General features: G+C 48.5%; 1 protein-coding gene across 7 annotated transcripts in view; it reads left to right on the forward strand.

Annotated features, from left to right (window-relative positions):
• Window positions 1–20,974, forward strand: part of ADAMTS17 (ADAM metallopeptidase with thrombospondin type 1 motif 17) — a 346,090-nt gene that overhangs the window by 228,996 nt on the left and 96,120 nt on the right. For all 7 annotated transcript variants that reach the window (XR_011075535.1, XM_068556841.1, XM_068556842.1 and 4 more), the window contains 2 exons: window positions 1,770–1,936; window positions 10,622–10,749. Coding sequence is in view for 6 of the 7 variants with exons in the window: in XM_068556841.1 (XP_068412942.1) it covers window positions 1,770–1,936; window positions 10,622–10,749 (295 nt within the window). In the remaining variant the exon portion in view is untranslated. The remainder of the gene's footprint in view (window positions 1–1,769; window positions 1,937–10,621; window positions 10,750–20,974) is intronic.

Genomic DNA, 20,974 nt, shown 5'->3' on the forward strand with positions numbered 1-20,974 from the left:
TCATCAGGGCCAGCCCCTCTCTGTTCCTTCTGCACCATGGTTTGTGGCACAGAAATACATTCATCTACCCACACTTGGCACTTGGGCCTGGGGCTCCTGGGGAGGTGGTCTGAGGCTCCATCTATCTGAGCATGCCATGCAGTCGTTTCCCTGAGCTCTAGCTGCCTCCCTGGTACTATGGGCAGGCAAACGAACAAAGGATCCCTCTCTTCTCAGATGTCATAAGCCTTAGAGAGGTTTTGCTGTTCCCTAACTTTGAGATCAAAACTCAGAACCCTCTGTGGAGCCACTAGCGTATGTAATCTCTCAAGGCTGCCTCCACTCCCAGGTGGGAGAGGTGTTGTCTGGGGTGTATGAGGTGGGCATGGAGGTATGAGCGATGCCCTTCCTCCTACTCCAGATGTTTCCTTGAACACATTTATGTAGACCAGGGGCTAGCAAGCTATGGCCCATGGGTCAAATCTGGCCCACCACTGGTTTTGTAAATAAAGTTTGATCGGCACATAGCCACACCCTTTTGTTTACACATTGTCTTGTGTTGGGTTTTGTCCAGCAGTGGCAGAATTGAGTAGTTGCAACAGAGACTGCGTGGCCCACAAAGCCAAAAAAATTGACTGTCTGGCCCTTTGCAGAGAAAGTTTGTGGATTCCTGGTATAGATTATTGTGACACAAAAGCCTAAAGACTTCTGCCACCTTCTGCTGTCATATCTCTTCCATAAAGCAATCATCATAGGGTGGTCTTACTCTCTGAACACAAGAAATGGCAAAGAGAGGAAAGGAAATATTCAAAATGAAATGGTTAGTGTATCAAAAAAAAATGTCACCTTGCTAACAGGTGTATATAGTTTGTGAAAAGTCATTGAGTGGAGCAGGTGTGATTTGTGCTGAATTTCAATAAAAAAGTGCCGGGGGAATGGTGAGGTGGGGGGGGTACAATCTTACTCCATCATGGTGCTCTTGGCATCGTGGAAGTAAAGGGCACCATTGAGGTTGCCCAGGTCAGAGTCCTAAGAGGACATCCAGGGCCTCGTGGAAGAGCTGGGCGGAGACAGCTTCAGCCAGCTGGGCCAGGGTCCTGTTGCTCCTCCTCAGTGCCCCTCTCATGTGCAGACATGGCCAGAGAACACAACTGGGTCTCCTGCACTGGTTAAAGCCCCAGCCTAAGCACAGAGCATCTAGGACCCAAGACCACAGCATGGAGCACGTGTGGTCTCACGCTTGCCTGGTAAGGGGTGCAAAACTGGGATCCGGCTGTCTCTACCCGAAGCCCATGAACAAGAGAATTAATCATTCTTATTCTTTTCATTACAGAGTAAATGAGAGCTATTTATTTGCCCATCCTGAAACTTAGTGACCTCTGGAGTATAGCTAGGAGCCATTTAAAGGTCTTCATTTTGTAGGAGACAAAAAATCAAAAAACCCACACACACCAAAAATTCCCCTTGGGGTTTTCAGTGTTACAGATGGTCAAGTTTTAAGTTCAGATGAAAGACACAATTTGTGGATCTTGGTGAACTGATTGATCCTCACTGTATTCTAATTCCAGATGACCTTGATTTAGAGTTCTTGGATGCATTTTTCTGATGGCTCACTTAGCATGTCATCATCGTGGGCCTGGGATTGCTGAGAGATGGTGTGTAAGAGGAGAGGGGGGTTGCTTTGGAAACTTCGCCTGCCCCTTCCCCCTCCAGAAAGAGAGGCCGAACCTGAGCACCCCTGCTATTTCCGCAGCCTGTCTGGTTAACGCAGACCACTCTCTTCCTTCTAGCCCGGGGCCTGGAGGCACGCACTGCCTGGGCGCCAGCGTGGAGCACGCAGTCTGTGAGAACTTGCCCTGCCCCAAGGGCCTGCCCAGCTTCCGTGACCAGCAGTGCCAGATGCATGACCGGCTGAGCAGCAAGAAGAAGGGCCTGCTGACAGCAGTGGTGGTTGACGGTAAAAGCATATGGCGCATCCTTTCAGAGTGGCCTCCCTACCCGCCTCCCCAACTCCCCAAAACCATAAACACCTCCTAGGAAAACCCAAAGGGCATCCCCACCCCCACAATCCACCCAAGAGGACACTCCAGTCCTGCCCAGCTCAGCCGTGGACCCACAGGGAGTTGAACTTGGATGACCCAGCTCTGTGAGATTTCCCAAAAGCAGCTGTGAGGCAGGCAGTGGACCAGATCCCTCCTGCCTGCCCCCTACCCCCGTTCTGTTCACAGCAAGGCGGGTGCGCTGGCAGCCTGCCATCTAATACCCTGTGCTGCCGGGCCCAGGCCAGCGTTGAGGAGAGCGAGGCTCTGCAGGAGCAGGACAGCGGGTTTGTGTGTCTGCTGTTTCTCTTTCCAGTGGTGACGCTTTCTTGCATTTCTTTTCTTGGTTCATCTTGGGTTGGCTCTTACTCTTTGACGGGAGTGTTTGGGGAAAGTTTTTTCTTTTATTTTAACTTAGGTAACATTGGTTTATAACATTATGTAAATCTCATGTGTACAACACTATATTTTTCACTTGTGTATACACTACAGTGTGCTCCCCACCAGCAGTTAAGTTTCCATCCATCACCATACAGTTGACTCTCTTTACCCTCCCCCCACGCCCCCTTCCCCTCTGGTAACCACTACCCTGTTTATTGTATCTATGTGTTTGTATTTGTTTTGTTCCAGGACAGTTTACAACTTGGGGAAGATGATAATAAGCACAGGTCACATTTTCTTTCCCAGAGTTTTCTCCCAAATCAAGAGACTCTGCCCACTGGACATTACAAGCATTTCCAGTGGCTGATAAAATTCGAGGTGGGGTATCAGGTCTATAGGATTTGTTATGTTTGTTTATTGTCCATAAGGATCTCCCAGGGCCTAGTTCAGGGTTTTTTATGCTTAAAATTCTGTTCATCTTCAGGAAAAAAGAGTGTGTTATAATGATGACAACATGGTCCCATTTATGGAACATACCATGTGCCAGGCTCAAGTTACCTCTGCTTATATCATCTCATTAAATATGCAAAACCACCCATGCAGAAGGTGAGAGGTTACAGGTTACGTGACACGTCTAAGCTGCTGCATGAGGAGCAGGGAGGGAACTGAGCCCAGTTCCGGAGGAGCTGACTCAGAAGATAACCAGCTGGCTTCCAGTAAGACAGAAAGATTTCACGAGTGCTGAGTGAGGATGCTTCAATAAGAACTCAAGCAACTGGGCCTGATTTTTACACAGCCTCTGAAGTATTTTGCAGGAGGCAAAATACTTTGCAGGAGAATGAGGTTCCTGTGCCAGGACTTAGGTTTCTTCCCTGTGATCTGAAGAACCTCTGAAATATACACTCTGTTACAAGCTCAAGCGTGCATAACTATGCCGGGGCGGGGGTAGGCCCAGGCAGCACAGGGAATAATGGCCTCAGATCCGCAGCTTTTAACCCAACAACCTGACCCATCACCTTCAAACTGACGTGGGACATTCTAAACCAGAGCAGAGAATACCTACCCACCCAGCCGTGGGCTCATTTTAAAGCATCGGGGAGTTCCCCCAGACGTTTCCTTTTTTACAAAGACCACCACCTTTGGGAGCTGTGTGATTATAGCCACCCTGTCGCCTAACCAGCAGATTTCCAGGGAGGTGGAGCCTTCATACCCTCGGCTTTCCCTGCAGACTAGGGAGAGAGGAGACCCATGCTCCCAAACAGGGGACAGGCAGCTGGAGGCTGGGGCTCACAAAAGAGCCTTGTGGCTCTGCCTGGGCATTCGTCTGATGCAGGAAGACATTTGAGGCTTCTAGACGTCCCAGGCGCACTCGGACCCCTAATCGGAAGGAAGATAGTGCTGGCAGGGGCTGCCGTGTTTGCAGCGCAGTGGCAGGTTTTGATGAGAAGCAGCTTCATTTCCAAACCTTCAACCATCCCCAGACTACCAGATAAGGATGGTTTAGGTCCCCTGTCTGTCCTCTCCCACGTCTTGGGAGCAAGAAGAGGTCAGGTCTAAGACAGACTCACCCACTCTCATTTCCTCTCTGCCATGTGCAAGGCCTTGTTGTTCTTTCCTTGGTCTCTTGCTCCAGTTTTCAGTTTTCCTGCCTCATTTATTCAATGCAGAAATCCCACTGAAATGTCTGTTTTTCCACAGATTTCTCCAAGTCCAGATTAAACTTTTATTTTACTTCTAACCACTTTTGGATCACTGAGCTCCTTGGTTCCTTATCATTACAGTGGCTGAGGCTGATGTCTGCCCAGATCCCCCTTACAGGAAGCCTCCAAGTACAGCTATTTGGGGAAGCTCATTGGGTTCAGAATGTGTTTTTACCCACTCGCTTTTTGTTTCTGCCAAAGCAATAAATAATTATAGCCAGAGTGCCACCACCTTTGATCTGAAAAGTGGAACTCTACTTGATAAGGACAGTAAGCCCTCTGCCTTTGAAGGAGAGACCCCAAGTACAGGGCTTTGCAAGGGTAGCTTGACACATCCCCCTCTGGGGTGGAATTGTCATGACTTCTTGCATATTTGGTTTCATTTCCTTCTCAAATATAAACAGAAGCCAGCGGGGGTTTTTTTTTGTTTTTTTTTTTAAGGAGCGTTTCATGAGGATAAAAACAAAATAATAAATGGCCAATTCAGAAGGTAGGGGGAGAATAGAGGTTATAAGTGTTCCTGTCACAACTCGGTTTATAAAAGGCACAATTCTAGCTCAGCCATGAGAGGAACGATTCCTGTGGTTGGGCTCTGGGCTCTTCTGAAGCCCATTATGACTGCCCTATTCATAGCGTTGCTATCGCTGTGGAATTCTTTGGCGAGTGACGCACAGTTCAAGAAAGGGGAAGCTATATTTTTTTCTTTTTTCTCTTATTGAAAAAAAAAAAAAGGGAATTCTTGCAGAGGTAGATTTTCCAAGGGAGGGCTCAGGACCACAAATTCATACCACCTCCAAAAGAAGACAAAGACTTTCCTTAGAAAATATTTCTAAGTGGAAAAGCCTTTAGACAGAAACCCATTGAGATGGCCTGTTGCCAAACCCACCCCCTTTCTGCTTTCCCTGTGGAATCTCATTTAAGTGGAAGCCTTCAAGAGTTTAGTCCTCCCCGCCCAGGCCAGCAGGCCACGTGCCCATGGAAGTGTCAGAAGCCTTGGCGAAGGCCGTGTCTGGAAGTGGAGGTGCTTTCCCAGCTCCCTCTCCCAGCTGCCTCTCCCCGACATGGTGTAACTCCCTCTGGGTCTGAGCCTCCCAGGGGATGGAAGGTCTGATGGTCAGGGCTCTCTGACTCCAGCTTGACCACTCCGGCTAGAGCTGCTTAATGTAAAAGAGAGTGGTTGCGAAGATGCAGGGTATCTCACAGGTCCCCAGGGCCGGGATGAAGGTCTGGGGCCAGGGCCTCTGAAGATGTCAGGACCTTCTCTCCGTGTTCACCACAGCCTGCGTTTGTGACCCATTTCTTCCTGCCCCCGCTACAGACTGGCTTTCTTCTCACAACTTGTCCACGTACAGGCTGATGGGCAGCCCACTGCACCTTTTATAAAGTCTTCATCCTGTATTCAAATCCTTTGGGGCCAGATGTGGTTGGGAGTTCAGAGCATTTTAGGTGTTAGAAAAATAACAACATGCATCAACCATATATTATTTAATATCCCAGTGGGATCCTGGGAAGCACCCCACAGTCAGACACACAGACATCTCTACCAGGTAACCCATGAACAGTCTCTAAGTGGGGTACTGAGTACTACCAACAGTCTCATGTCAGTCAAGGCTAATTTTGCTGCCTAATGTGTCTGCCAAATATGTTTTAAAAAAAATGCTTGCAGTTTTCAGAGCTTTTGGATATCTGAATTGTGGATGAGGGAGTGTAGACTTCTTAGAGATCCATCAGCCATGAGCAGACAGAACCTCTCTATCTAATTTCAGTGCTGATTTCCCAGGAGAGAGACTCTGATTGGTCCAGCTGTGGTCAGGTGGCCATTCTTGGTCCAATCAACTGAGGCCCCCTGAGGCCTGCCTATGAGGTTGTGGTGGAGAGAAAGACTCTGATTGGCCCAGCTACAGTCATGTGGCCACTGCTGGTCCAATCAGCTGAGGCCTGGCTATGGGGTCATGGTGAGCAGCTTTGGGGGTAGGGAGCTGATCAGCCTCCTCAGCGTGTATACCCCACAGAGGGCCAGGCAGGGCTGGGGTGAGCACCTGTGATGGCCTCAAAATTAGTGTCTCCACCTTAGTAAGACTTTGTAACCACTGGCAGAGAAAGAACAAGAGCACTAAGAGCCACAAGTATCGTCTGCACCATCCTCGTCCTGGAGCACAGGGGGGAGCCCTCCAAGCCCCCACCAAGCAGATGTGGTGGTGTGGCTCTTAAGACCCCAAGCCCATCTCACATGCCCTGTCTGTGGCTTCCCCATCCAACTGTAAGTCCTGACGACAAGTGAATCAGTGAGAAGCTGGGACCCACCCCAAACAGTCAGCCTCAATCCGAATTTAATCTCAGCACACATCAGCCAGGCAAGAGGGATGTTCCAAGCTTCTTTCCTTAGAGTGTGTTGTTGTATAACTTTTAAGAAGATTTGACCTCCTTCTGTACAACTGTGGATGTAGGAGTGTTGACACTGCCCAAAGCTGAAATCCAACACCTCATGTCATTTATCAGGAGATTAATTGCCCACCGAGGGCAGCTTGCAGGGGAATATTCAGAGAATTTTGAGAGGTTCTGAGCTGCCTCGAGTTTTATAAAGTTTATCCTGAGACTCTTTGAGACATAGTGCTACACCTTCCTAGAGGTGTGAGGTGCCCTGAATTCTGAGCAGAATCCTCAGAAAAGGAGATGGACAAATGGAGAGAGTTCCAGCTGAGCAGAGGAAGGAAGTATTACCTCTGGACTCTGTTGTGGGGCCTGGGGCTCCCAGACTACCGTAGCCACGGGGGACGGTGTCTGCAGGTGGGAGAGTGGAATACAGGTGGAGTTGAGTGTACCCTCTTGCCTGGGGTCATGGGCAGAATCCCTCCATCTGAGGTTGGGACCACCTGCTTTGCAGAGTCTCTACTTCCCTGATGTTCACACCAAAGAGCCGAGAAAGGGATCTTCATCCCTTTTAAATCTGGTCTTTCTAACTTACCTCTAAAGAGCCTCTACTTTTCTACCCAAATCCCACTTTCATCTCTGCCTAAATCAGAGTATACACTCAGAAACGTTCATAAAACTGGTGGTTTGTTTTCAGCAGCACCATTTTGCCCTCTTGGTATCTTTGACCCCCAGAGTTCTCCATTCAGAAAGAAAACAGTGATGGTGGAAAGAAACCAGGATGGGGTGAAGAGGCCAGGGTCTGGCTCTGCCGACTGAGGGACTCTGGGCAGCCATGCACGTTCTCTGAGCCTGTGTGCTTGTCTGTAAGATAGAATGATGACAGCACCCACCTGAAATGCATAGACACTACTTAGCATGCTGCATGGCACCATCATCATTACTACTGCTACTGAACGAATCTCCTCAAAGCTCAGTGACTCCAGATACTGAGGCAGTACTTCAGTTTAAATGTAATCCATAGTTTTGAAACTGCTTTGTCCAAGGGATCCATCCTTACAGTGAAACACTAGAGGAAGCCCAGTATGTGGACAAGGTATAGCCATCCATTCAGGATGGGGGCTGTGTGCTGCCTCTGTCTCAGTGGCTCTCTGAGGTGCTCAGAGGAAACCTCAGGGTCCCAAAGAGCACCTCCAAAATCTTGTCAAGTTAGCCTCCCAGAACCTGATCTCTGTTTACATTTCAGTCTCCCATAGTTCTCCTTTCACTGGCTACTACCATCTTGGGTTATTCCATCTAAATGCAGGGACAACTGCCCCCAGCTTGCCAGCTGGAGAAATGGATCATTCCTTCTAGTATGCCCTGTCCTCTGACAGCTCAGATCAGACCCATGAGGCTTTTCACAGTCTGCCTCATCGGGGATTTGCTGTGTACTTGTCTACAAGACCACCAGGGCCTTGAAAGGCATGCATGACTCATCTTTCTTTCCCAAGCAGTGCCAAAAGAGTGCCTTGTGTGAGAGAGGGGCTCCATCCATGTTTGTTAAATGAATAAATGAATCATTGTTACTTTGCTTACCTGGGAATCTACCCTTCACAGCAGATTTTTCCCCCCACAGCTAACTGGAACAGCCAAGTTGAACATCTCCACTGTGCCCCTGTAGCTTCTTTCTAGTGTTCTAAGACAAGACTTATTTTGTTGATCATGTTGATCAGCAGCACTCCATGGGAGAGGAGCTCTATGGAAAGCTGTTGAACACAGTGGCAGTTTAGTGAATGTCACCCAATCACAAAAGCTCCAGAACCTGGATAAGACAACGTGTCTGCTCTGACAAGAACTCTCCAGCTAGGATGCCAAGGTCTACTGAGGCCAAGTCAGCTCCGGAAGCCTTTTTTTTTTACCCCTGCCCTTGCTCACCTGAGACCACCAGAAGGACCCACTGGGGAAGGTTCATGGTGGAGACAAAGGGCCTGGCAGAGACAGCACAAAGATGTTGGTGTATCTCTCTCTGGAAGTTCCTTTGCAAAATAATTGTATAAACCACATTAGAATTAGGTGACTGAGAGAAAGAGAGAAAAGGTGCATTTATCTTTCTCAGTTGTGTACAAAAGAACAAAATCCATTCATTTATTAAAAAATAAATAATCCTGAAGCTTTCCCACTAAGATCAATTACAAGACAAGGAAGTCCCCTTTCACCACTACTTTTTCAACATCGTACTGGAAGACCTAGTTAATGCAATAAGACAAGAAAAGGAAATAAGAGTTACAGTAAGTCTCCTACATACAAACAAATTCAGTTCTGAGAGTGCATTCATAAGTCCAATTTGTTTGTAAGTCCAACAGAGTTAGCCTAGGTACCCAACTAACACAATCGGCTATTTAGTACTGTACTGAAATAAGTTTATAATACATTCGCATCTTTGAAAGTTCGCAACTTAAAGGTTCATGTGTAGGGGACTTACTATATACAGATTGGGAAGAAAGAAAACTATCTTTATTTGCAGATGACATAATCATCTATGTAGAAAATCCAAAAGAATCAACAGAAAAAACCTCCTGGAACTAGTAAGGGATTATAGCAAGGTTTCAGGATATAAGGTACATGTACGAAAGTCAGTCGCTTCCCTATATAAGAACAATGAGCAAGTGGAGTTTGAAATTAAAAACACAATGCCAGGGACTTCCCTGGCAGTCCAGAGGTTAAGACTCTGCACTTCCACTACAGAGGCCTGGTCGGGGAACTAAGATCCTGTATGCTGTGCCGTGCAGCCAAAAAATAAAAATAAAAGGAACACTGCTGAAATTCTTAAAACAAAAACAAAAACACAATGCCATTTACATTAGCACCCCCAAAATGAAATAATTAGGTATAAGTCCAACAAAATATGTATAAGATCTATATGAGGAAAACTACAAAACTCTGATGAATGAAATAAAACAATTACAAAAATGGGGAAATATTCCATATCAATGGAAAGATATCAAGATGCCAATTCTTTCCAATTTGATCTAGAGATTCAGGGCAATCCTGATGAAAATTCCAGTAAGTTATTTTGGGTATATCAACAAACTGACTCTAAAGTTTATATAGAAAGATGAAAATATTTACCAAGTCCTTCTGTGAGCCAGGTCCTGGGACTGACCTGGGGACAAAAGATGAAAGTTCAGTTCCTTGTCCTCCAAGGGCTCCCATTTCCATCAGTTCTTCAATCTAAAGGGAATTACAATCCATCCCCTTCAAACTCCTGTAGCAACAGGACCCGCCTTATAAGAAATCCTCTTGTATATGGGAGTTGCTCAAACAATTATAGGACAGTAGGATTTGAGGGCTTTAATGGAGGTGTGTGCAAAGTGCAGATAGAGAGTCCAAGTCAGAGGTGGCATGAGAAGAGAGAGCTCTGGAGTGGAAGTTTCTGGGGTGCCAGGAATCTTCCAGAAAGCTAAGTGCAGGGAGAGATTTCCAGGCAGAGGGAACAATCTAGGCAAAGGCGTGAGATCTTGGCATGTTCTGGGAGCTCACTTCGTTCCAGCAGCAGCAGAAACCAGGGTTTCCATCCTGCCTGGGGACATGGCTCTTACAAGTTGTCCTAGAGGCTTCTGTGTCCCCTTTCTGTTCCTTATTCCTGCTCCGTTTCTTCCAGGGCCTTCTTACCACGTACCACAGCGCTGCAGCTTTTATCCAGCGGCTGGGGAGCACTAAAGCTTTAGCAAAAGCCACTGCCGTGGAGACGCCCCTGGGCCTGCTCCCTTCACTGGGAGGCCTTCTTGTTCGCCTCCTCCCCCTTTCCCACCCCAGGCTCACCCTTGATACATAGTCAACTTGCTTAGAGGTTAGCACACGACAAAATGTTTGTTCTGCCTGGTGTTTTTAATACCTTAAGGAAAAAGAAATACTGTATCTTTGCAAAGGATAAAGAGAACAAGGTACAGAAAAGCCCACAGTGCTCTCACCGCTGTGTCATTCACGTGATTTCTCCATTTTCTGTTTCACGCGTTCCAAGGGCTGGGTGCAACGTGTGCCATGTACCTGTGACCTTGATCCCGTGCCGACTTCTCATCTCTTGGGCTGGCCTGTCGCCCACATGCATCTGCACCCTGCATGGCCCCCAAACCCCATCCCACGTCAACGTCCACCCCTTTCCCTCCTTAGATAAGCCGTGTGAACTCTACTGCTCGCCCCTCGGGAAGGAGTCCCCGCTGCTGGTGGCCGACAGGGTCCTGGACGGCACGCCTTGCGGGCCCTACGAGACCGACCTCTGTGTGCACGGCAGGTGCCAGGTGACGTGTTTTCCTTGTGTCCTTGGCAGGGCTTTGGAGGGGAGGCTCCCTCCAGAGGGGCTCAGGGTGGCGGGGGCCTGGGTGAGGAATTACATCGGTGGTGCTGCCACCTGCAGCCTGGCACCCCTCCCTCCCTCAGCAGTGACTGAGCATGAGGCCCAAGTGCAGGCCAACCAAGAGATGAGGTGCTGAAAGAGTAGTGGCAACATGGGTCATCTCAAAAAACTTGGAGTAACTTTAAACATCATGACAAAGGGAAGAGCAGATAGACTACTAAGTGGGACTGGAAGATGTGTATGAACATATGTTTTTGGACAAGCTGTGCTTGTTTAGCTATAAAAGATATAGTAAAACTGAGCATATGCCTTCACAGGTGGTACCTGGGTATGTGACTATGGTTGGCTTTTGGGACTGCTCCACCCGCTGGAATATAATCCCCAAACCCATCCTGATGTTGGATGTCTGTGATTCATTAGCATGATGAAAGATGTCATTTAAGAAGACAAAAAGAGAAAGGAGGGAGGGAGGGTGTCCGACCATTTCAACCCTAGTGGATTTTTTTCCCTGCAAAGTCCAAACTAGTCTAAGACTAGGATTTTTCAGGGAAAAACTTGACAGTATCCAGACTCCTTTGGCACTGCCTGGCTTTGTTATCAAATACAAATATGTAGGAGTGATAGACACTTGGTGCCCGAGAGTCTTGGCCAGGCATCCTCCCAGGGAAGGAGGGGCGACAGGCCCTCAGGGCTGCTGCATTGTAGCAAAGAATGGGCAGAGCCTCTGGCGGAGATGTGGACAATGATCTTATCATCATCATTGAAAGAAAAATGGCTGATGGTTCTGGTTCTTTGGTAAACCTGCTAGCAAGCCAAGTGCAAGATCTGTTTCTGTCCTAAATTATACACTTGCATGGGCCATGGTGCAGCCCAATGACGTATGTTCCTTTAGCAAACATTTCCCTAGCTAAAAGCACTTGTATTCTTTAGAGCAGCACCAGCTGAGCCACCTCCAGCCTCTCACCAGCATCTTCTGCAGTGTTCTTATCAATGTGGAAACATTTCTAAGAATCCTGAAATTTTCTGGCCAGTGCGGTCCACGTTAAGTGGCCAGACATGATTTCAGCTCTAAGTGATCAGTGCCAGTGTGCCCCTTCCGTGACATTGGTTCTAACTGCAGCCTTTTCAATTAGGGAATCTCCCCCATACCATGACAGTGAAACTCTCAGTCCTTTAGTGAGTACAGCAGGGTTTTTGAGATGCCACTCAAGGTATTTCAATAGCCTTAAGTGTGCAGTCATCAGGGCACCATCGAGCCAGAGCCTGCCCTGCACTTGGGTGTGACACGAATGACATGTGTACACTCGCCTTCCCATTCCCACCCCCATCCCATTCCACCCCCCAGTCCATTTCAAATGCCTCTACCACCATCTTCACTGCATATACTCACCCTGCGCTGAGACTTAGTGCTAACCAAGCACGACCCCTCAAGGCAGGGGGCACTAGAGCACGGAGGTGCAGATGGTGGCCCCTTTCACAGTGCTCTGCAGCAGGTGGGGTTTATGCTCCTTAGAGCCTCACCCTGACAATGGGGAGACCTCTGCCTGCCAGTTCTTGGAAGTACCGTCTCCTCTACCTGGAAGCATCCCAGTGACCCACTGCCTCCAGGCCATCCACCAGTCCTAGCAGAAGGACCGCTGTCCTGGGAGATGGCAGCACACCTACCAGCAAGCACCTCATGAGAGAAACAACTTGCTTTCTGAAGGAAGTTAAAAATCCCATCTGTAATTTTTCTAGTAGTGCTCATTCTTCAGAGAGAATCTATGAAAGTTAACTTTAGCCCAAGGTTAACTCAATTCTCACAAAAATCCAAATTAGTAAAGTCAGAGCTAATGAAGTTTTATAATAACATTGAGCATATTTAAATAAGACTATAAGAAATTAAGTGCAAATACAGTATTTATGCCTAGTTACAGTGATTGCCAAAGTGGAAAGTTCTGGATTTCTGTGGTCCTTGTGAATGAGTAAGGCAAAGAATATTGGTTAAAGAGAAGAAGAGTAATAGTAATAAAAAGATATCTCAGGGGTTTTGTGAGCAGAGGGTCTGTACCTATTCACCAATGTCATTATCTAATTATAGTGGATAAAAGGTAGAAATCATCCATGTTTTATGTAAGACAGCACTTCCAGAAATGTTGCCATGGTTTACTTGCTAGCTTTTCCCACTGTTCCCTTCAGCTATAAATTTTGCTATTTTGGGGTAGCAGAAGGAGTTCTGGGAAATTCTGAGAAACATGGTGACTAGTTGGTGGGGAATGGCAGGGACGAGAGGCTCCAAAATGGCATTTTGAGAAGATTCCACTAAGTTCCACATAGCAGGCTGATTCAAACCATAACATGAAACACGGAAATACCATTTTACTCTGTTTTATGAGGACTGAGTTGAGTTTCATTTCAGTGAGTCACAAATTACTTAACATGCTGAAATGAAACTTAACAGTGCTCATAAAAGTGGGAGTGAGTTGGGGGAAGAAACACAAACATTGTCTATTTTTCAGCAAGTCCCTATAAATCAGGAGTCCCATCATTAATGATTCCTACTGTTGGCCTCCAGAAGCAAGGAAATCAAGTTAATACGCCTCTAATGTGCAACTTGCCTCAAAGCTGCTGACCGGCAGTGGGTGAGTCAAATGGATGGACATGTCTGCATGGACCTGGGACCAGATATGCTTGGCTTTTCTTTAAGGCCTCATCAGCTAACGTACACTTGCAGCCAATGTACTCCGATTACAGTCACATTTCCTTGGGACCCTAACTTGTGTACATATCCCTGGCTTGATGAACACCAAAACAAAACACCTTCAGGGCGTATAAGCTTATTCAGTGGAGGGATTGTATCTGATTGTCTGTGTTCTCCAAGGGGCTGACTTAAAGGACAGACAGCCTCTGATTGCATTTTGCAAAGAAAAAAAGAGTGGGTGGGTCACCTGCTCTTAGGACTTCAGCGATTCTGGAATCTGGAGCTTATTTCAATGGACCATTTTCATTGCCCAGAATTTATTGGCCTCTTATTTTGTGGTCTATTAGGCAAGTGGAATTACTGCTAGAATCTAGGAGAATTATAAGAGGCTCTGGCCTCAGAGTCCCCCTGTGTAAAAAGGGGTAACAAGCATGCAGGAATCTGTACCGGGTGTTTCTGCATGCATGGGCCTTTCAACAGTGCTGAAACTTTATCTACAGCAGTGCTTAAAACTCTGAAGTCATTCCCTGTATCCCTTTTATCTGATTAACCTCCCATAGCAACTTCTGGATTAAGCCAGCAGACTGAGCCACATGTTCACCCCTCTTCCATCCCAGGACTCCACTAATCCAGTGGTTAAGGCAGCATAGCACAAACCATGGTGGTGAAGAGAAGCAGAGGCCACCCTTTGACAAGAGGGCAGAAGTGGATGGAAGTTTCACTGAAGAAACAGAGGCCAGAACTGGAACAGATGGAGAGTCACAACCAAAAAGAAAGCAAGATGCTTGAGGAAGTCTAGGACTTGGGAATGGAGGGTGGGAGGGAGGAGTTGGCTGAAAATAATGAGTTACCATTGCTGACCATGCCCAGCCTGGCACTGGGAGCTTGACGGGCTGTTAGGGAATTATCTTCAGGCTCTTTTCCGAAGTTGTGTGATAAGCTGTTCAGGGACAGCTGAAGCAGGGGAGGGACCCCAGTACTCTAGCATAGCGCCCACCCTCTGGGACTGGGGGCAGAGCCCAGCTTCCCTCCCGCCAGTCCCGAATGGAAGACTGCCACCCTCGCATCTGGAGTTCCATCAGTTGGCCCTTCTGTGCCTCATTCTCAAATACGAGTGGTCAACCAGAGATCATCAGCTCTCTGAAGAAAACCAGCAGCAGGAATGAGAAAGACCAAGAAAAACAAACAGGAAAACTGACCCTGGCAGAAAATTGAGATAATTACTGAATTCTGTATGCAGCCAAATGATCAACCAAGCATGCAGGCAAAATAAAGTAATTTTGAGACATGGAAGAACTCCGAAATTTTATTTTCCATGCATCCATTCTGAAGAAATGACATGTAGTTTAGCAAGACAAGGGTGAAGCCCAGAATGAGGAAGACGAGCCCAGCAGGACTTGGTGGAGCTGACCCAGGAGCCCAGATGATGCTGGGATGGGGGCTGCATCGCTGGCTGAAAGTAGCAATTAAATTTGAAACAAGAAGTCAGTGGTGTCCCTCTAACAGCAGAGAGAGAGTGAGGCAATAGTTGGAAGATAGCTATTAAGTTGAAGAAAGGTAGTGCTTCTCCTCTCAGCCAGAAAAATAAACACAAACAAGACCATTGAAACCTGTGTGAGGAAGTCCCAGTTCAAAAATGAGAAAGTTAAACTGCACTGTTGTGAGAGGGGTGACTCTGCTGTCAGGCTCGGGGCGCAGAGGGCCTGGCTTGAAAACCAAAGTCTCCTATTCCCAGTTTGGCCCAGGGCCCAGCTTGATGAGAGGTCAGCATTTTTATGTGTTTATTGAACACGTATTCTGTGCTCAGCACCATGCTGGCCACTGTGTTTGGGTTGAGGACAAGAGTACAGAGGATTATAAGACACTGTCCTCCACATGCTTATGGTGTGTCTGTCGGGAAGATGAGACTGACTCATGTGAAACCCTAACAACCACAGGTGAAGGTGTGATCAAGAGCCAGTGAGAGACTGGGTTTAGACAGAGCAGAAAGAACATTCCATGTGCTGGACGCTGAAAGGTGCACTGGGCATGCAGTGCTCAGCAGGACCAAGAGGGTTCCTGTCCCCATGCACCGTACAGACAAGAAACATATAAACTCACAGACCTGGTCATTCCTGGGACTGACCCGTGTGAGAACGAAACGGTGTCGTAGACAGTGGGCTGCGAGTGGTGCAGCAGGGCCCTCCGAGGAGACAGAGCCAGCCCAACGGAGACATGGGGGAGGACGCTCCCAGCAGAAGGCAGCAGGGGCGAGGCTGGCACATTCCAGAAACAGTGGAGGGCAGGGGGCAGAGGCTCCAGGGCCTGGGCCGGGCAGGCTGTGGCTGGAATCTGGGTTTATTCTGACCGTGGGGATGATGGAGCTCGCGGGAGCGGGGCTGGAGGTGGTTGGACTCAGTGTGCACTTGGAGAAGGAGGGAGGGAAGCTGGGGAGCTGAGCGGTTGGGATGAGATCGGGGAGGGCCCCAGGTTCCTAAGTGCGGGCATACTCGATAGGCAGTGGGGTCCACAGCCATGACCAGGTGAAGATCAATCTGGCAGCAGCGGGAAGAAAACCAGTGTGATAAGTCATTTGCTGAGTAATGAGGGTCTACACTGGGCAGTGGCCATGAGCACAGAGAAGAAATAGACACTAGAGAGGTTCAGGGGACAAAGCCACGAGGCCGGCACCTAAGTGAGTATATCAAGAAGAGGGGTCGGAAATGGCTTGGAGGCCTCAGGCTTAGGGCCGGGAAGGCAGCCGTGTCTGTCAGCTGCAGGAGGGCGGCAAGAGGCATCCAGCAGTAGAACTGAGAAGTCAGAAGCCAGCAGCTTTAGAGGAGGAGCCGGTGTTTCAGTGTGGCCCCACTGAGGTCAGTGTCCTGGCCAGAGAGTCTAGGGGGGTTGTCAGCAGACCGGCGCTCTGTGAGCCTGGGTGGGAGGGCGAGTGTGAGGTTTAAGAGCCGTCTGCACGTGAGTGAGTGTTGCAGCTTAAGGAGAAGGTGACATTACCAAGAAAAATCAGAAGCAGAAGGGGCACGAGAGCTGCCCACTTTTGGACGAGAGAGAGGGGAGGCAGAACTGTCCAAGGGGTCGGGAAAGAATCACACAAGAGCCGCCTCGGATGCCCGCTCCCTTCTCGGCCTCTGTCTTAGTGTCTTTATTCCAAGTTAGGCATGTAACAGGAGTCCAGTAACCGTGCTTTGGGTGAATGAATATATGCACAGCCGCAGATGGGGTATCATCAGATGCTACAGAGCGACAGGTCAAAGATGAGGATGGAGAAATGGTCACCGGATGTGGTGACCAGGAGGTTGTCTGTCACTGGTGATGGTCCATCGAGCAGCGGCAGGATTCTGGGGGCAGAATCCAGGTTTCAAATCACTAAAGATGGATATTCTTCACTTCTGTGCTGTTCATGGTCCATCCCTCCCCCGCCTCCAGAGCATAGTTCTGAGCACTAATGCTTTTCTAGTCTTTTTGCATGTTTCACAGGAACTGTTCTCTACCTAAAGAACTTGTGCTTTTCCTGCCAGGTCCCTACCATCCTGAGCCTTTGATTAATTACGCTCCAGACAGTGTCCTCCCCTTGGTGTCACACACACTCTGACTTCAGCAGAGCAGGGCTCTGACCAACAGATGCTGAGTAGGAACTGCTTTGGAAGCTCAGAAATGGGTAGCGGGAATTCCTAGTGTATGTAGAAAAGTGACTGCCAGGGATCACTAGGATAACATGGGAAGATTCAAGAGTTTATTGTTTGGAGTTTCCTTTAATTTTGTCTTCTTGTCCTCTGGAACACCAAGCCTCATAAATACAGTCATTAAATCTCCTCTAATGTTCAGTATTTTGGGGGAAAAAAAAAATCCCAGCCCCTTCCAAGAATATCGTATGTTGCTGGCACTACTGTGTAGCAAAGGGAGAAAATGCCACTGCTGGCAGATTAGTTTGGCTCTTGCCCCTTGGTTCTCAGATTTGCTGCTGTTCAGACACAGACCTCCCTGTGTGCTTTCCCTTTAAATGCATCTTGGCATCTAATACCAGGCAGAGAGCAGAGCACACAAAACTGTCCCAGCCTCTGGGTGTCCCAGAGAGTTAATTTACAGGGTGACCCTGCTAGCATCCCTGTTTGCACCTGACCTGAGAAGCCCACTGGGACAGACCATGACCTGCTGCAGGTGGGGCTGCTTAACATCACGGGAGAGCCCACCTGCACATGGGCCTTTGCGCACAGCTCTCGTGCATCACCCCCAAGAGGGACAGAGGGAAGATGCAGTCCTACCTATCAATACCTTCTCCTTGCCCTTTGCCTTTTTTGGAGGGGCAGGGATTCTGTGGTAGAAAAGGGATAGAGAACAATTACCTGTTGAGCCCTGCTCTGCTCAAACGGAGAGAGGGGAGGGGGCTTGTCCCCCAGCCCCTTAGAAGGAAGATGGCCTGTGAACAGTCTCCATCCGTCCTGACAGGGCCAACCTCTCACCAGGGCCTGAGTGGTGAGCCTGGGTTTCTTGAACCAGAGGAGAGGTAATTTTTACAACAACTCTCGGAGATTGAGGTTAATATTCTCATTTTTAGAATGGGGAAACTGAGGCTCATGTCCAAATCTGTAACGATCCTCAGGACACACATGGTGAACCTCAACTTTGAGCACAACACTGACGGAAGAGAAGCTGACTGCCCACCTGCCGGGTAACTTAGCCCTAGTCCAGAAGCCAGTTAGCTATACAATCTTAAGTCATGTCTAAGGATACTTTTGTTCCGAGAGGTGAAATTTTAACAAAAGAAACTAGTTTTTAAAATCAAAACAAAATGCTGGGTAAGGAAAGAGGAGAAAATAGCAGAGAAGTTTCCCCCTGTATCCAGCCTTTGACAGTTTAACAACATAAGACGATGTGAATCCTGCAAACAAGGCTTTTGAAGGCTTCAGCTCTGGGTCTCTGTTTCCTGGGTGGAGACCTGTGAGTAGGAAGTTCTGAACAGCCCTTAAACCAGCGTTCAGGTGATCTGTAAGGCCCTCATTTGAAGGCATTTTGGGTTTTATAACTAGACGTTCTGTCATGAGGGAGCTTCCCATAGATTGTTTACTTGACCTGAGCACTACTGAGGGCCCCAGTTCCTGGGAGCAGAGGGGAGTCAGCACTGTCCTCCGCAACCCTCCAGGATACCTCAGCCCAGAACTGCTTTGGCTCAGGGGTAACAGAGCTCCCAGTGGGAGCTCCATGCATGGGGCTTTTCCAGAGGGAGAAAGGACACTTCTTCAGGACACAGGGCTGGAGTCTCACAGCCGTGGCCATCTCCAGGAAGGTCTCTCTCTGAGTTCCATACCTAACCCAGTGGTCTCCCAGTAAGCCCTAGGCCTGCAGCATCACCTGGGAATTGAGCGGAAACACAAATCCTTGGGCCCCACCCAGCAATGTGTGACCTACCCAGGCCTTCAGGTGATTGCAGTGTGCTGGAGTTTAGTAAGTGCCACCCAACGTGATCTGTGTTCCTGGGCCCAGGAGATTATCTGTCTGCCCTAGAAATTGACCACAGATGATCAAACCACGCGGTGTTGTTCCCTTTAGCAAGTGCAGAGCAAGAATTGTGTGAAAGGGCGTACCATTTTGATAGACGAATTTTAGCCCTCAAGACCTATCACCCCAGTGTAAAAATAAGCAGGTGGCTCATGTTTCGGAAAGGATCGTGCAGCACCTCCTGAGAGAAATAGATGCTGACAGTGGGCCCCTGGACTTACCTGTGAATAACCTGGACTCTAGGAAAAGAGGCCAGGGCTAGCTAGCTTCTTGCAGGCCCGGTGTGCCCAAGTGTCACAAGGCAGCAGCGCACTGCGGCAGTCCCACAGATATCAAGGCCTTGCTGGGCTCCTAACTGATGGTGACTTCATCCCCGGAAAAAAGGACATCAATTCCAAACATTGCGTGTACTTAAACTTTAGATCCCATGAGGTCTATCTCAGTGCCAGTTGGGGCCTTGCTACTGAGCAAGCGTGTGCATGTTCTTTATGTTATGTTTTAGGAGCGATGGTGAGAATCACAGTGAAGGGAGACAGTTGCCCCCCTGACCTGCCTCTGCTTGTCTGGAGCAACATCCCGAGGACGTCTAATGCTGGTCTGGCTGTGCAGGGGCTTTATAAGCACTCATTTAAGCTACTGCCCTGCCTCATTATCACTTTTCTCTTTCCCACCAAGATCCTTCTTTCAGGGGACTCTTTGGAGGGAAAGCAGTTTGCTCATCTAGGAAAGTGTGTGCTCTCCTACTAAGGGCCCTTCCTCCCAGTGAGTCCCTTGTCGCGCTGCTCCCTGAAGCACCTCCACGCCTGTCCTTCCTGCATTCAGGTGAATTCTTGGTCTGGCAGATTTCAAATGCAAACTGTGCCTCCTAGCCATGATCTCTTAGCCAGACAACAGGTAACCTTTCGAAATTCTAGCGTGAATCCTCCCCTCATATTTCCTTTCCCCAAAGGTAGTGTTTCTGGTGTTCTTTTAGCTTCTCTATTCTGAACGTTTCCAAATTCTCACAAAGCCAGCATACTTTGGGGAGAGGCCTTACCTTGTCCAGAAGGCCTCGCCAGGCTGAGGACAGTCAGGGGAGATATCCAGCCAGCCTGGAGCTGGGAGGCAGGAGGTGAGGGACTGTTCCTGGCCCTGCCAGTCACTTGCTGTGTGGCCCCAGATTTGTCAGGTGTCATCGCTGGGCTTGGGGGAAGCTGTCTAGAACAAGTGCGTTGTTAACTTAGAGCATCTAGAAAACTGTTTTATCACGAAACCCTGACTGAGGTATCGGATGGTAACTGCTCCAGCCAGAGACCCACTATTGCTGGGCAGGAGTGTGATTAAAAAATAATAAAAAGCCAGTGAGAGAGAAGTCTAGAGCTGAGAGCACCTGGGAGATGGGGAAGCCACGTGGGGACAAGTCAGGGTGACACGAAAGCGGCCAAGGTACAGGGGCTGGCTCTATGGGTGTTGGCCCTGTGGCAGCACTAGAAACAGGCTGAGGACTGGGACACTGGGCTCTGGGACGTGAGGAGACACGAAGGTGGGCAGCACACACATGGCCGCACAGATGTGGCCCCAGGGCATTTGCTGAACATGCTGGTTGAGCAAAATTTCGGATCTTGTCTGCCTTGTATTCTTAGCTCCTGTAATTTTACATTAAGCATCTTCATAGCAATCAGCCAGCAGTCCAGATCGTGAACTTAGCCAGCTCCTGCCACATGATCCAAGTTCAAGGTACCCTGTGGCAGCCTCCAGGTCGCATTGGTGGTCTGCCCTGGCAAGGTGTGACAGTCAATGCCAGTTACCATCGGGTCTCCATGTGTCACTAAATCACCCGTACGTCCACTCTCTCCTTTTGCTCATTGCCTGGCCTCTGGCTGCTAAAGCCCCTGATCTTGCCCTTTACCTGTTTTTATACTAACTTTGAACACGTTTGAGCTTCTTTTTTTTTTTTAATGCCGCCCTTTTTCAGTTTTCATAATGGTCATTTTGGGACCACATTTGCTCTGCACTT

This window comes from Eschrichtius robustus, chromosome 1, assembly GCF_028021215.1.
Source record: "Eschrichtius robustus isolate mEscRob2 chromosome 1, mEscRob2.pri, whole genome shotgun sequence".
Lineage (NCBI taxonomy): Eukaryota > Metazoa > Chordata > Mammalia > Artiodactyla > Eschrichtiidae > Eschrichtius > Eschrichtius robustus.